Source organism: Carcharodon carcharias, chromosome 16, assembly GCF_017639515.1.
Source record: "Carcharodon carcharias isolate sCarCar2 chromosome 16, sCarCar2.pri, whole genome shotgun sequence".
Classification (NCBI taxonomy): domain Eukaryota; kingdom Metazoa; phylum Chordata; class Chondrichthyes; order Lamniformes; family Lamnidae; genus Carcharodon; species Carcharodon carcharias.
In genome coordinates, this window is record NC_054482.1 from 46661335 (window position 1) to 46676200 (window position 14866).

A 14866-nucleotide genomic window follows, 5' to 3' on the forward strand; every position below is an offset into this window, starting at 1 on the left:
AGCAAACATTTTGGGGAATCAGCTGATGAGCTATGGTCAGAACCTCTCTTTCACTTTCTACGTGGACAAGAGAGACACACGTTTATCAGCTGAGGATCTAGTGCTGGAAGGAGCAGGCCTAAGAGTAACAGTTCCACTAATAGCTCAGGGAAACCAGTATCCCACAGAGACCTCACAGAACTATGTCTTCAGGTGAAATAAGATCCAGAGCATCATGTATTTTGTCTGTAAAATGAGTCATTAAAATTGGAACCAATGATAATTTCTTAATCACCCATTAGATAATACATTGGAGAACCAGGCTGAATATAGAATGTTCAGTGAAGAAATGAAAAAGCAAATAAGAGAAGCAAAGTGGGAGTATGAAAAGAGACTGCCAGCTAACATAAAAGGGAATCCCGAAGTCTTCTCTAGGCATTTAAATTATAAAAGTGTGCTAAAAGGAGTAGTAGGGCCAATCGGGGACCCAAAAGGAAATTTATGCACGGAGGCAGGGAGAATAGCTGAGGTATTAAATGCCTCTGCCTTTGCATCTGCCTTTACCAAGGAAAAATATGATCCCCCGGCCAAGGTGAAAGAGGAGATAATTAATACACTGGACGGATTTAAAATTGATGAGGAGGAGGTATTCCATAGGCAGTCTATACTTAAAAGTTGATAAAGCACCAGGACTGGATGAGATGCATCCAAAGATGCTGAGGGAAGTGAGAGTGGAAACTTCAGAAGCACTGACCATAATTTTCCAATCTTCCTTCAACTTGGGTGGTGCTTTTGAGGACTGGAGAATTGCAAATGTTACAGTCTTATTCAAAAGCAGGTGTAAAGATAAGCCCAGCATCTACAGGTCAGTCAGTTTAATTTTGGTGGTGGGGAAACGTTTAAAAGCAACAACTTGGGACAAAATTAATAGTCATAGGGACAAATGCAGGTCAGTTAAGGAAAGCCAGCATGGATTTGTTAAAGGAAAATCATGTTTAGCAAACTTGCTGAAGTTTTTTGAAGAGGTAGCAGATGAGGGCAATGCTGTTGATGTGTTGTATGTAGACTTCCAAAAGGCATTTGAGACAGTGCCGCACATCAGACTTGTGAGCAAAGTTGTAGCTCATGGGATAAAAGGGACAGTAGCAACAAAGATATATAAAGTTGGCTGAGTGACAGGAAACAGAGTAGTGGTTAATTAATGTTTTTCAGACTGGAGGAAGGTTTATTTTGGAGTTCCCCAGGGGGGTCAGTGTTGGCACCCTTATATATTAATGACCAGACCTTGATGTACAGGGCACAGTTTCAAAATTTGCAGATGAAATGAAACTTGGAAGCAGCGTGAGAAGGATAGTATAGAACTTCAAAAGGACATAGACAAGTTGGTGGAATAGGTGGACAAGTGACAGATGAAGTTCAATGCAGAGAAATGTGAAATGATTCATTTTGGTAGGGAGAACTTGGAGCGACAATAAAGTAAAAGGTACAACTCTTAAAAAGGTGCAGGAGCAGAGGGACCTGTGGTGTTTATGTGAGCATAAGTTATTGAAGTGGCAAGATAGGTTGAAAGCACGTTTAATAAAGCAAACAGAATCCCAGGCTTTATTATAGGGATATAGAGTACAAGAGCAAGGAGATTATGTTGACCTTGTATAAAATACTATTTTGGCCTCAACTGGAGTATTGTATCCAGTTCTGGGAAGATCTTTAGGAAAGATGTGAGAGCATTGGAGAAAGTGCAGAAAAGATTCATGAAAATGGCTCCAGGAATGAGGAACTTTAGCTTTGAAGAGGTTGGAACTCTTTTCCTTCGGAGAAGAGAAGGCTGAGAGGAGATTTTGAAAATCGTGGGTCTGGACAGGGTAGATTGGAAAAAAACTTCCCACTTAAGAAAGGATTGAGAATAAGAGGGCACAGATTTAAAGTAATTGGCAAAAGAAGCAAAAACAACATGAGGAAAAACATTTTCACGCAGTGAGTGGTTAAGGTCTGGAATCCATTGCCTGAAAGTGTGGTAGAAGCAGCTTCAATCAAGGCATTCAAAAGGGAAATTAGACAGTTATCTGAAAAAGAAAAATGTGCAGGGTTATGGGGAGAAGGCAGGGGAAAGGCATGAATACCATACCACTTGTTACAGATGTATAGTTTCAGCAGAAACTGCCTGCCTCCAGGCTCAGGAACAACACGCTTCAGTTGACCCCTCTTCAGGTTTCGATTTGGCAATATAATAGGTTCCAGAATGACAACAACATTCTTTGGCAGGCAGCTCCCATTTGTAGGCTCCTGTTCCAGAGCGAATTACTTTTTGGAGAGCTGGTGATGGGCTGAATAGCCTACTTCCACGCTATAACAATTCTGTGATTATCATATTGAATTATATAGGCTCTGTTCTGAGCTCCAGACTTTGAGATGGCCCAAATATATTCCCTGTATTCTGGGAACTTGTTAATGGCAAATGGAATTTTGGACAGTGTACTGGAGCCTCTAACATGCTTGTCACAAAAGGTTGGAATCTTGTGTTTCTATGTTGGCAATACTCTGAAGCAACAAAGTATCTGTCTTTGGAGAGAGTGGGGAAGCAGGAAATGCTGAGCAGAGACCAAGTATTCTTTATTTCCTTGCTTGCTTTCTTCCCTTACCTCACTAGCCTCAAGGGAAGAGATCAGATGGAGATTTACCTTGAGCTGCAGTGCACACTAGTCTGTTTCAGATGTGCAATGGCAGATGTTTGCTTATCATTTCAAAAGAAGGGATGACATACATGACTTACGTGCTGCAGCAATGCAGAACCTGTATCGTAACAACAGTTTAAGACAACTGTCTCTGCTGTATACAATTGATTGTATGTTGTCCAAAACTATCTTGAGGTGGTTAGTTCACACTAGCTTCATTGTAGATTATATTTATAAATGCCTGCACAGAGCTCCATGTTGCTCAAAGACTACCTTGAGATAGTTGTTTCACACCATCTTCAAACAGATTATGTTTAAATATGCATGCACAGAGTCCCATGTTGCTTGAACAGTGTGAAACCATATGCGTCTCTCAAAGCAGGAGCCATTATCTCTACAATAATAACAGGATCAAAGTCTCTTTCTTCCCTTACGTATATCCCATCTGCTTTGACTGAGTTGAAAGCTAGGTCTCAGAGGTGAAAACTTGATATTGTTCGCTGAACCACCCAGTTGCTTGTGTTCAAAGCATTGTCAGTTTAATTAGGAACAGGCTTTACTCCCACTCGCTGCAAGAATCTGCTTTCCTTTCTGCACTTCAATTCAAATTAAATGCATTAAAAGCAGTTCAGAGAAGGTTTATTAAACTAACATCAGGAATGGGAGGGTTGTCTTATTAGAAAAGATTGGACAGGCTAGGCTTGTTATCTGCTAGAGTTTAGATGAGTAAGAGCTGACTTGATTGAAACATAAAAATCAGTGTGATTTGGACAAGCTGAGTGAGTGGACAAATGCATGGCAGCTGCAGTAAAATGTGGATAAATGTGAGGTTATCCATTTTGGTACCAAAAACAGGAAGGCAGATTATTATCTGAATGGCTATAAATTGAGAGAGAGGAATGTGCACTGAGACCTGGGTGTCCTCGTACGGCAGTTGCTGAAGGTAAGCATGCAGGTGCAGCAGGTGGTAAAGAAGGCAAATGGTATGTTGGCTTTCATAGCCAGAGGATTCGAGTACAGGAACAGGGATGTCTTCCTGCAATTATACAGGGCCTTGGTGAGACCACACCTGGAATATTGTGTGCAGTTTTGGTCTCCTTATCTGAGGAAGGATGTACTTACTATAGAGGGAGTACAGCGAAGGTTTACCCGACTGATTCCTGAGATGGCAGGACTGACATATGAGGAGAGATTGAGTCGATTAGGATTATATTCAGTGAAGTTCCAAAGAATGAGGGGGTATCTCATAGAAACCTATAAAATTCTAACAGGACTAAACAGGGTAGATGCAGGAAGGATGTTCCCAATGGTGGGGAATCCAGAACCAGGGGTCACAGTCTGAGGATATGGAGTAGACCATTTAGGACTGAGATGAGGAGAAATTTATTCACCAGAGAGTGGTGAACCTGTGGAATTCGTTACCACAGAAAGTAGTTGAGACCAAAACATTGTATGCTCTCAAGAAGGAGTTAGATATAGCTCTTGGGGCGAAAGGGATCAAAGGGTATGGGGAGGAAGCCGGAGCAGGCTATTGAGTTGGATGATCAGCCATGATCATAATGAATGGTGGAGCAGGCTCGAAGGGCCGAATGGCCTACTCCTCCTAGTTTCTATGTTCTGTGTTTCTATATAAAATCCTGAGGGGTTTGGCAGGGTGGATGTAGAGAGGATCTTTCCTCTTGTGGGAGAATCTAGAACCAGGGGCTACTGTTTAAAGGTAAGGGGTCACCCATTTAAGACAGTGATGGGGAGAATTATTTCCTTTGAGGGCCATGAGTCTTTGGAACACCCTTCCTCAAAAGGCAGTAGAAGCAGTCTTTACATTTTTTCCAGGCAGTGGTGGATAGATTCTTGATAAACAAGGGGGTGAAAGGTTATCGGGGATAGGTGGGAGTTTATAATCAGATCAGTCATGATCTTATTGAATGGCAGAGCAGACTTGAAGGGATCAGTGGCTTAATCCTCTGAACTCACATGTTCGTATGTAAATCATGCTCAAGGCTCTGTTAAATACCCAAAGTAGGTACTTACATTTTGAGCTAAATTTGAAATAACTACTAGGTTATACTTTTAGTTGGAAATACTATTGTAAATAAATGTTTCTAATAAGCCACTTTATTTTGTTCACAGACTTCATGAAGTGACGAGTTATCCCTGGAGGCCACAGCTTTCCTCTTTTGAATTTCAGAAGCTTCTTCACAATCTGACAGCTATCAAGATTCGAGGCACATACAGCGAGCATAGTAAGTGTCGCTTGACCAATATGTGCGCTTGAAACCGTGTATGTGCCCAGTGTCTGCAGTGCCGATTGGAAAGGAAACTGAAAGTCGTGCCTTCCTGCTGAAGCGCGTTGGCTCCCAAGCTTGCTTTGTTACCTAGCCAAGCTTGATAGACAGCAAGAACCAGGAACTACTTAAAAGTGGCTTGATAAGCATAAAGACCTGCCTGCCTCCAGGCTGAGAAACAACATGTTTCAACAAGTTTTACTTCAGGCAGCAGGCTCCAGACAAGGCAGCTTCTGGAATAGGAGCCCAGAAGTGGGACCTACCTGCCAAAGCATGTTATTGCCATTCTGGAACCTATTACATTGCCAAGCTGAAACCTGAAGTGGGGTCAATTGAAGCGTGTTGTTCCTGAGCCTGGAGGCAGGCAGTTTCTGCTGAAACTATACATCTGTAACAATTGGTATGGTATTCATACTGCAGTCCAGAGTGTAGCAGTAAAGTACGCATACATTTGATGGTATGTTGTACTGCTTATCAAGCCACTTGGAAGTAGTTCTTGGGTTGTGCAGTCCAATCAGGCGAGGCCTCAGATCCACAGTTTGTGAGATTTCTAATAACAGTTAGTGGCTATCCTGTTTATGAATGGGGTGGTGTGGAGTGGTGAGATGAGTTATGTCTTTTTGAGATTGACCTGACTGCAATATGACATACAAAACAAAAACAGAATTACCTGGAAAAACTCAGCAGGTCTGGCAGCATCGGCGGAGAAGAAAAGAGTTGGCGTTTCGAGTCCTCATGACCCTTCGACAGAAACGTCAACTCTTTTTTTCTCCGCCGATACTGCCAGACCTGCTGAGTTTTTCCAGGTAATTCTGTTTTTGTTTTGGATTTCCAGCATCTGCAATTTTTTGTTTTTATCCAATATGACATGCCTGGTGATGGAAGTTTAGGACCAGTTCACTCTGAGAAGCGGACACAGTAATTCAATACCTGAGCCATGGGCAGAATATCAGGGGCTGAGATAAGTGGGTGGAAGGTCATGTGCTGGGAAATACAGAAGCAGAAAACTCAAACCATGACCTTAAAATTAATAACAGCAAGGCGATCAACCCTCGCATAATGAGGTGTTGAAGGGGCATGCAGGAGCAGCACCAGGCATACCTTCGAATGAGGTGCCAACCTGATGAAACTACAGCACTGGAGTATGTGTATGCTGAGCCATGAATCTTACAGAACAGCAGGAGGCCATTCAGCCCTTCACATCTATGCCAGCTTTTTGAAAGAGCCATCCCGTTAAGCCCCACATCCCAGTTTTTTCCCAATAAAATTAGTCCTCTTCAATATATGTCCCCACACACATGCACTCACTCACTGGCAAATATTTACTAGTTTCCTGCTACAATAGTACCACAGATCTGAAGGCCATTGAGTATTTGCACTTCTTGTTTTCCATTTCTCATTATGATGTTTTTGCCTTAAAGTTGTAGCTTTTTAGTTCTTTTATTCTAAACTAAAGAATTTCAGAATTTCCAGGAGGGAAAAATAATCTCTAAAGAAGAAACTAACCTATTAACTATTGTACAAAATCTTTTATTTTACTAGCCAAGACAACCATAATTACAATTGCAGGGCACTAGATTACAGAATATCTTCGCAAAGCTAACTAAGTTCCACTTTGTGCATTCTAACATATCACAGTTTTCAATGATTTGCACCCTCTGTCTGACAATGACTGGGTCAAATTACACAGTTTAGAGAGTGTGGGATTACATTATAGGCTGGATCAGATTACATACTCCAGATGAACTGTTGGGTGTGTCTTGTCCTCCAAATGAACAAATCAGAAAACTGGACCAACCCACTTGTTTTGCAAGAAAACATGACCATGAAATAACGTGAAAATGGCAGACATTGGCACTGACAGCTGGGAGACAGTTGCTGATGGCTGTGACCGCTGGAGGATAACTGTTTGTTGAGGCATTGGAAGAGGTGAGCAAAAATGGAAATCTCAGCTGGCCAAGAGGAGGGCCCAGTGAATTCTGCATCTTTTCAGCCTTCTGTCTTCACCTGCTATAAACACGAGAGAGATTGCCATGCCACCGGGTGATGTTTAACAGAGTTGACCACCACAGCGCAAACAATCATCTCACAAGACATGAGGCTACCAAGAAGAGATTAAATAAACCATGAAGTTGAACATAGGAACAGGAGTAGCCAATTTAGCTCCTCGAGCCTGTTCCCTCATTCAGTGGGATCATGGCTGATCTGTGATCTAAATCCATATACCCACCTTTGCCCCATATCCCGAATATCTTTGGTGAACAGTAAGCTACCAATCTCAGATTTTAAATTAATAATTGATCCAGCATCAACTGCAGTTTATAGGAAAAAGAATTTCAAATTTTGTTCATATAGACAGTTTATTGATTGACAAGGCAGTCAAAGGGTATAAGGATTAGGAAGGAAAGTGGAGTTGAGGCCACAATCAGCTCACAATCTTCTTGAATGGCAGAGCAGGCTGGAGGGGCCAAATGGCCTACTCCTGTTCCTAATTTGTGTGTTTGTAACTTCTGCCAGCCTTTATATCATTTTACAGCTATGTGTACTAGTCCTAGATTCCCGAACTAGTTTCTATCTAGCCTATCAGCTCCCCATAATACATTGAAAGCTTCAATTAGATCACTATTTACCCTTCAAATTCCAGGAAATGCAATCCTAAGGCCTTGATTTTTCTTATGGCGGGCAGGCTGGGCTGGGCGGGGGCGGGCACAGAGCAGATCGCTACCCGCGATCGGCTGCGCAACAATCTTCCTGAGGCACAGAGCTGCCTTGGGGAGATTGAATAGATTATAAAACATTTTAATAAATGAAGTAAAAATTTATTTAAACATGCCCCCTCATGTGACATATTTGTGAAGTTGGGAAATTTATTTATTTATTTTATACAAGCTTCAGGAAACCTCATCCCACCCGTGGATGAGCTTCCCTGAAAAACGCAAAGGCCACTTGGGCTTTTCGCCTGCCCGTCAACCTTAAGGTTGGACGGGAAGTATTCTAAAGTACTTTAATTTATCCTTTAATGGCTATGATAGGCCCTTAACATTTCGGCGGGTGCGCAGCCAACTCCAGCGCGTACCCGCTGATTGAAATATCGTGATGATGTTGGGATGCACGCCTGACATCGCGTGTCATTTTAAGCGTCGGCGTGTTGGGCCTGTCCCCGCACGCTGACTGGAAGATTCAGCCCTGATATATGTAATCTCTCTTTGCAATTTAACCATTGGAGACCAGGTATTGCTCCAATAATCTACGCTGCATTCCCTCTGAGGCTAATATATCCTTTCTAAGGTATGGTGCCCAGAACTGAATACAATATTCCAGGTGTGGTCGAACTAGGGCTTCATATAACTGAAGCATAATTTCTACCCCTTTGTATTTAATCTTCAAGATATAAAAGCCAGTATTCCTGTAGCCTTTTTGATTTTTTTTATATATGTACCTGATAATGACATTTTAATGAACTGTGGATACTGACACCTGGGGACACCCGAGTCTCTTTGCATCTCCACTGCTTCGAGCTTCTCAGTCATGTATAAAATACGCTGATTTATCCTTTTAGACCCAAAATAGATGATTCACATTTGCCTATACTGAGATTTATTTGCCAGTTTTGCTCATTCATTTAATCTGTTAATATCTTTGTCATTTTATGCTTCCATCTACATAACTTACAATGCCACATATCTTTGTGTCATCACCTGGATATGTGGCTTTCTGTCCCATTGTCTAAGTTGCTAATAGTGAATTGCTGAAGCCCCCTTTGGGATTGCACTAGCCATGTCATGCTAGATAGATCATCTGCCCATTATACCTACACTCTGTCTTCTGCCGTTAAACCAATCTCCTAACCAGACCAATAATTTGCCCACAAATCCATGAGCTTCAACTTTAGCTAGCAGTCACTTATGAGGGACTTTATCAAATGCCTTCTGAAAGTCCTTATAAATAATATTTATAGATATTTCCCTCTCTGCTACTTTAGTCACCTCTTCAAAAAAAATTCAGTCAAGTTCACCAGACATGACAAATCCATTCTGACTCTCACTCTGATCAGCTGAAAATATTCAGTATCCAGTCACTCCATCCTTAATTATATAAGTTAGTAATTCCCCAATAAAAGATGTTAGGCTAAATGGTGTATAATTCCCTGGTTCTCTTTCCCCCTCTCCCCCCCCCCCCAAATCACTGAAAGAAGTAGACTATTCTAACCTAAAGGAATGGTTCCTGAACTGAGAGAGCTTTGGAACATTATAATTAGGCACCTGCAATGTTCTCACCTTTAAAATCCTAGGATGAAAACCTGGGATTCGTCACTTTAGTGCCATTATTCTCATAATTAGTTTTATATTGTTAATTTTGATAAGTACCTAACCTAGTTCAAGTTTAGTTTCCTTGTGATGTCCAGTATGCTCTTCCACTGCTGTAAATACTGATGCAAAGTAATTATTTAACATGTCCATTTCCTAATTGTTATTTATAATATCATCACTATCCATTTTAAGGGTATTCCTCTTGAACACCTTTTTCCTAATATAATTCTAAAAGATTTTCGTGTTACTTTTGATAACTCTTACAAGTTTATTTTTCAGTTCTTTATCGTAGCTCTTGTTATCTGTTTCACCACCCTTTTGCTGCTCTGAGTATCTCTACTATATGCCAGGATTCATGCAATTGTTTGGCATTCTTTGGTGCCTTTTCTTTGAGTTTTTTGTTGCCCTTATCTCTTCCATCAATCATGACCTTGTCTTTTGCAAGTAGAGCTCTTGCCATTGAGGGGTGTAAACTGGTTCTGTATCATGTTAAATTCTTCTTTGAACACTTTACATTGATCTTTTGTTGGTTTATCCATTAACAAATTTGTCCAGTTTATTGTAGACCATCTCTGCCCCATCACATTGAACACAGCCTTACCTAAGTACCTGATTCTAGTTGCCCCCTGTCAAACCTCTGTTAAATAAAGGAGGATATTAGATCAATGTTCATGCATCCTTAGGATGTTAACTAAATTTGGCAATGCTCCTTTATTAAATCTAATTTGACCTGCCCTTTTGTTGGTTCTAGGACATGTTGCTGCAGAAAACTATTTTGACCATAAAGAGAACTGCTGCCTTTCTGACGCTAGTATGTCTGCTTATTTAATAATCCATATTGTGGAAGTTAAAAATCCTCATTAAAGCTGCTCTGCTTTTTTAATCTCTGCAATAGCATATTTTGTGTCTTTGCAGCTGCTCACTGGGGAAACCTATACACAACTCATTTTTTTTCCTAATTTTACCTATAAAATCTCCACTGCCTGCTTACCTCTTGTTATGCTATATCTTATAGAAGTAATTTAATTGATGGTATCCTTCCCTTTCTGCCAGAGTTCCTGTCCTTCATGTAGATCTTATAACCTGGTTTCTTTAGTTTCCAGTCCTGATCACCTTGTTGCCATCTCTCAGTAATGTCTACCATTTTGTACACAAGTTGAATTTGCATGTGCAATTTATACAATTTGATTCCTCATTTGTTCCTCATACTTTATGCATTTGTATAGTTAAATTTAGCTGGACATATAAGCATTTCCTTTGTCACCTTCAACCATTCAGCCAACTTACTTTTATGTTTCCTTTAATATAAAGAAAAATGACATGGTACTTCACAAATAGGTCTAAGGAAAATGAATGCCAATCCAGATAGAGAGGGATTTTGAAGTGTGACCAGAAGTCAAGAAATAGCTTTGGAGAGGTTTTTAAAGGTGGCAAAAGAGGCAGTAAAGTTTAGGGAGGGAGTCCCACAGAACAGGAAAGATTGCGGTACTAAATTATTTGCATTGCAATGTGTGTAAATTTAATTCCAATATAAGAATATAAAACTAACACTGTTGACCTGGTCTATGTATATTGTCAACATTTTTAATGACTTATCTTTTTCTGCTGGTGTCCAAATATTTGCAAGTGGTTTTCTTAAAGTTTAATGTGTTTGTGATTAAACTTCAGTTTATTTCTCCATAGGTGCTGGACACTTGGATGATGTAACTTTGCTTACTGCTCGTCCTGGCTCAGGATCATCTGCTGAATGGGTAGAGCAGTGCACTTGCCCAGCTGCCTACCGGGGACAATTCTGTGAACAGTGTGCATCGGGCTACAGGAGGGAGGATCCTAGTCGTGGAGCTTTCAGTCCCTGTGTGCCCTGTAGCTGCAATGCACATAGTGATACCTGTGATCCTGAAAGTGGTGAGTGGCAAGAGCTTAATATTGGAAAAACTCTGCTTAGATTATTGTTTTGTGCTCATTGATGCAATCTGAATAAACCCTTGCTTGGGGTAGTTGCTTATTTTAATACATATAATGTTTTATGTAGTGATGTCCTCTTTCCCACCCTAGCCCGCAACCCCAACTCTTTTCTTTCCTTTGTTCTGTTCTCTATTTTCTCATATTTATCCACCTCTCCTAATGTGCAATATAATTCTTAGCAGGGAGGCAACCTGTATGCGTTGCCAATTTAATTTCTGAATTTCTGGTGCGTTAGAATGGAGTAAATGGCCTTGTACTTTTTTCTTAATTCCTGCTTTGAGTGAAATACCTTGACTTCACTCCAAGGTCCGCCTGATTTTGAGAAGTTGACATGGGGCTTATTGTTCATCAACCTAGATCCCTATCTGTAACAGCATTTATGGTAACATGCATGCTGCCTGAATCAGAGTATGGTTGAATGCAAGAAGGTATTGTAGTTATGGGTAGGTTCCTTTACCTACAGAACAAACTACTTTGACAGTTTTTGCCTGTCTTTATCATGGATGCCAATAGTCATCTTTTGATACCTCACCTAGACAGACTTTGTTCAGGTGTCAGCACTGACAAATGTCAGCAGAATATTTGACCACATAATTGAATATTTCTGGAGGAGGCTTGAGTCCCATTTTTTTGTTGGAGAGGATTTTTACCCTCAAGTATTCTTTAAAATGAATCGTGGATTCATTGGTGCCTTTGTTTTAAATGGAAGTTAGAAGTTTCCTATGATATGATATAAGTTTCACTTCTGTTTATCTGTGAGCAGCCTCATCTGTAGCAATGCATGCATTTCAAACCTCACCAAGACAGCACCATAGCTGATCTTCGTTTATGGATTCAAATTCTGGGATTCCTTGGCTAACAACATTGTGGAAGTTCCCTCAACACATGGACTGCAATGTTTTAAGAAGTAGTTCCACCAGTGCCTTCTCGAGGCATAGTCAGGATGGGCAATAAATGCTGACCATGCCAGTGTTGCCCAGATTCCAAGAGCTAATTTTTTTTAAAGAAATTGGTTCATTTAATTCTGTAGATCTATAATCCTAAGTCTAAACAAATCAAGAGTGTTAATTTTCAGTAATTTTAGTTATTTCAATGCTGCTGTTTGCTTGACTTTGCTCTGTAGAGCTCCAAAGTTGTTACCTATAATAATCTGTCTTATTTAGTTTTTGGATCACAAATAGGCAAAACAGTCCAGAAGGATTTATCAGACCTGCCTCTGATACATGAGTAAAAGTTGACTCTGCATTGATTTACACCTGTCCTGGAATCATCCACGCTTGTTTGGAAATTCACAGGAAAGTCTCACCTACCATCAAATATGTATAGCACTGGACAGTGGGCTTCCACTTAGTGCTTATAAAATACTCATCTTTGAAGGAATTATCAGCAGCCCTGCCTGTCACCCAAAGGATCAATGCACATGTGTGTGTATTGTAAAAGAAAGTGTTAATAAATTGAGTGTTCTAATTTCTAGAGACTATATTTGCTATATGAGTAATTAATTGCTTTATCTGCCTGGTCATTCTACAGGTGAGTGTTACTGCAGGGACAATACCGCAGGATCAAACTGTGAGCGTTGTAGGGATGGTTACTATGGTGATCCTACAGTTGGTAGCTCAGAGGACTGTAGTCCGTGCCCTTGTCCAAGTGGTTCAAGCTGTGCTGTGGTGCCAAAAACTAGGGATGTAGTGTGTACCAACTGCCCTACAGGAACTACTGGTGAGTACAAGTTTGAAAAGTGTTTTTTAATGAATGCAATTTGTTCTTGTTTGTCATATTGTCACATTTATCATACAAACAAATTTGTTGGTATAATTATTCAATTTTCACATTAATTAATATCATCCATTCTAATGCTGAAGTAACATTCACTAGATAAATACTTGTGATCTACCACTTAGCGACACATTCAAGAAGTGGATTTAAATCCTGTACCTGCTGCCGACGTGTTTCAGGAAAGCTGTCGCACATACCTGATCTGGCCAACATTACTATGTTGTTGACTCTTAATGGCATCAGGGCAACAAATGCAGCCTTTTCTGTGCTGCTCATATCCTGAGAGAATCGCTTCACACAGTGCTAGCCTAACAATTTCATGACTTTGGTAATTGCATTCTAAGTTCTTCAGGTGAGCTAGACTTTCAATTTTACCTATTGGATGTGGATCAATTGATCTCAGTCAATTTATGTCTTCTTACTCATCATCAAGCAAGTAAAAACCAGAGTTTTTACTTGACAGATTAAAAATGGTGAACATGGGAAAGTGCTGCAAATTAATAACTTATGTGAAAAAATCAATGGAACTTAATAATATTTTCATAAACACCTATGTGGATTCTCTTGATGAGCAACAAAGCCTTTTAATTCTCCCTTCCTACCATTCCTGTATAGTTTACCCGCGAGACTTCAGAAGAAGTAAAGACAGACTGCTCTAGTCACTGTTCTGACTTATGATGTGACTTAATTAGGTTATTAAACCACTTAGTGCACTGGATCCAGATGTGGGGGCAACTCTCCTGTTGCTAATCTCCTAGGCCACTTGTAATCACACTATCTTGATCACTGCAAAAGTTTATTTTTGTTGGTAAGGAAGATTCATCTTTCCCGGATCTCCATGTTTGAATCCCTCCAGCTGTGTTTCTGCCTCTGCTACAGTACCAAAATGGTTCTTTATCAAAGTCACAAATGACATCCTGTAACTGTGGCAATAATAATTACCCCTCCTTATGCTCTTGATCTGTCTGTAGTTTTTGACATGGTTGACCACACCATCCTCCTTCAATGCTTCTCCACTGTCACCCAGCTTCATGGGACTGGGCTTACCTGCTTCCATTCTAAACTAATCATAGCCAGAGAATTGCCTGCAAGGGCTTCTCTTTCTGCTCCCACGCTGTTACATCTGGTGTCCCTCAAAGATCTATTGGCCCCCTCCTATTTCTCATCTATATGCTGTCTCTTGGTGACATTGTCTGAAAAGGCAGTGTTAGTTTCACATGGTGACACCAGCTCTATCTCACCACCACTTCTCAACTCCTCCACTGTTGCTAAATTAACAGAGCATAACTGACATTCAGTATTGGATGAGCAAAAATTTCCTATCGGGGGAGAAAGTGGCAAAAAGGTAATGTCACTGAGCTAGTAATCTAGAGGCCCAGGTCAATGATCTTTGGACATGGATTCAAATCCTACCATGGCAGTTGGTGGAATTTAAATTCAATGGATAAACAATCTGGAATTGAAAGCTAGCCTCAGTAATGGTGACCATGAGACCATTATCAATTGTTATAAAAACTCAGAGATAAAAACAAAAAACTGCGGATGCTGGAAATCCAAAACAAAAACAGAATTACCTGGACAAACTCAGCAAGTCTGGCAGCATCGGCGGAGAAGAGAAGGGTTGACGTTTCGAGTCCTCATGACCCTTCAACAGAACTGATCTTTCTTTACAAGGAGAGGGAAATATAAGCTGGTTTAAGGTAGGGGAGAGAAGTGGAGGCGGGGGTGTTAGGATAGGAGCAGATCATCAAAAGATGTCACACACAAAAGAACACAGAGGTGTTGAAGTTGGTGATATTATCTAAACGAATGTGCTAATTAAGAATGGATGGTAGGGCACCCCAGGTATAGCTCTAGTGGGGGTGGGGGAGCATAAAAG

General features: G+C 40.6%; 1 protein-coding gene across 1 annotated transcript in view; it reads left to right on the top strand.

The window, feature by feature from the left end:
• Positions 1–14866, top strand: part of lamc1 (laminin, gamma 1) — a 319589-nt gene that overhangs the window by 256532 nt on the left and 48191 nt on the right. Inside the window, exons 10-13 of the mRNA XM_041207964.1 lie at positions 3–192; positions 4782–4894; positions 10930–11151; positions 12742–12930. Coding sequence (XP_041063898.1) covers positions 3–192; positions 4782–4894; positions 10930–11151; positions 12742–12930 — 714 coding nt within the window. The remainder of the gene's footprint in view (positions 1–2; positions 193–4781; positions 4895–10929; positions 11152–12741; positions 12931–14866) is intronic.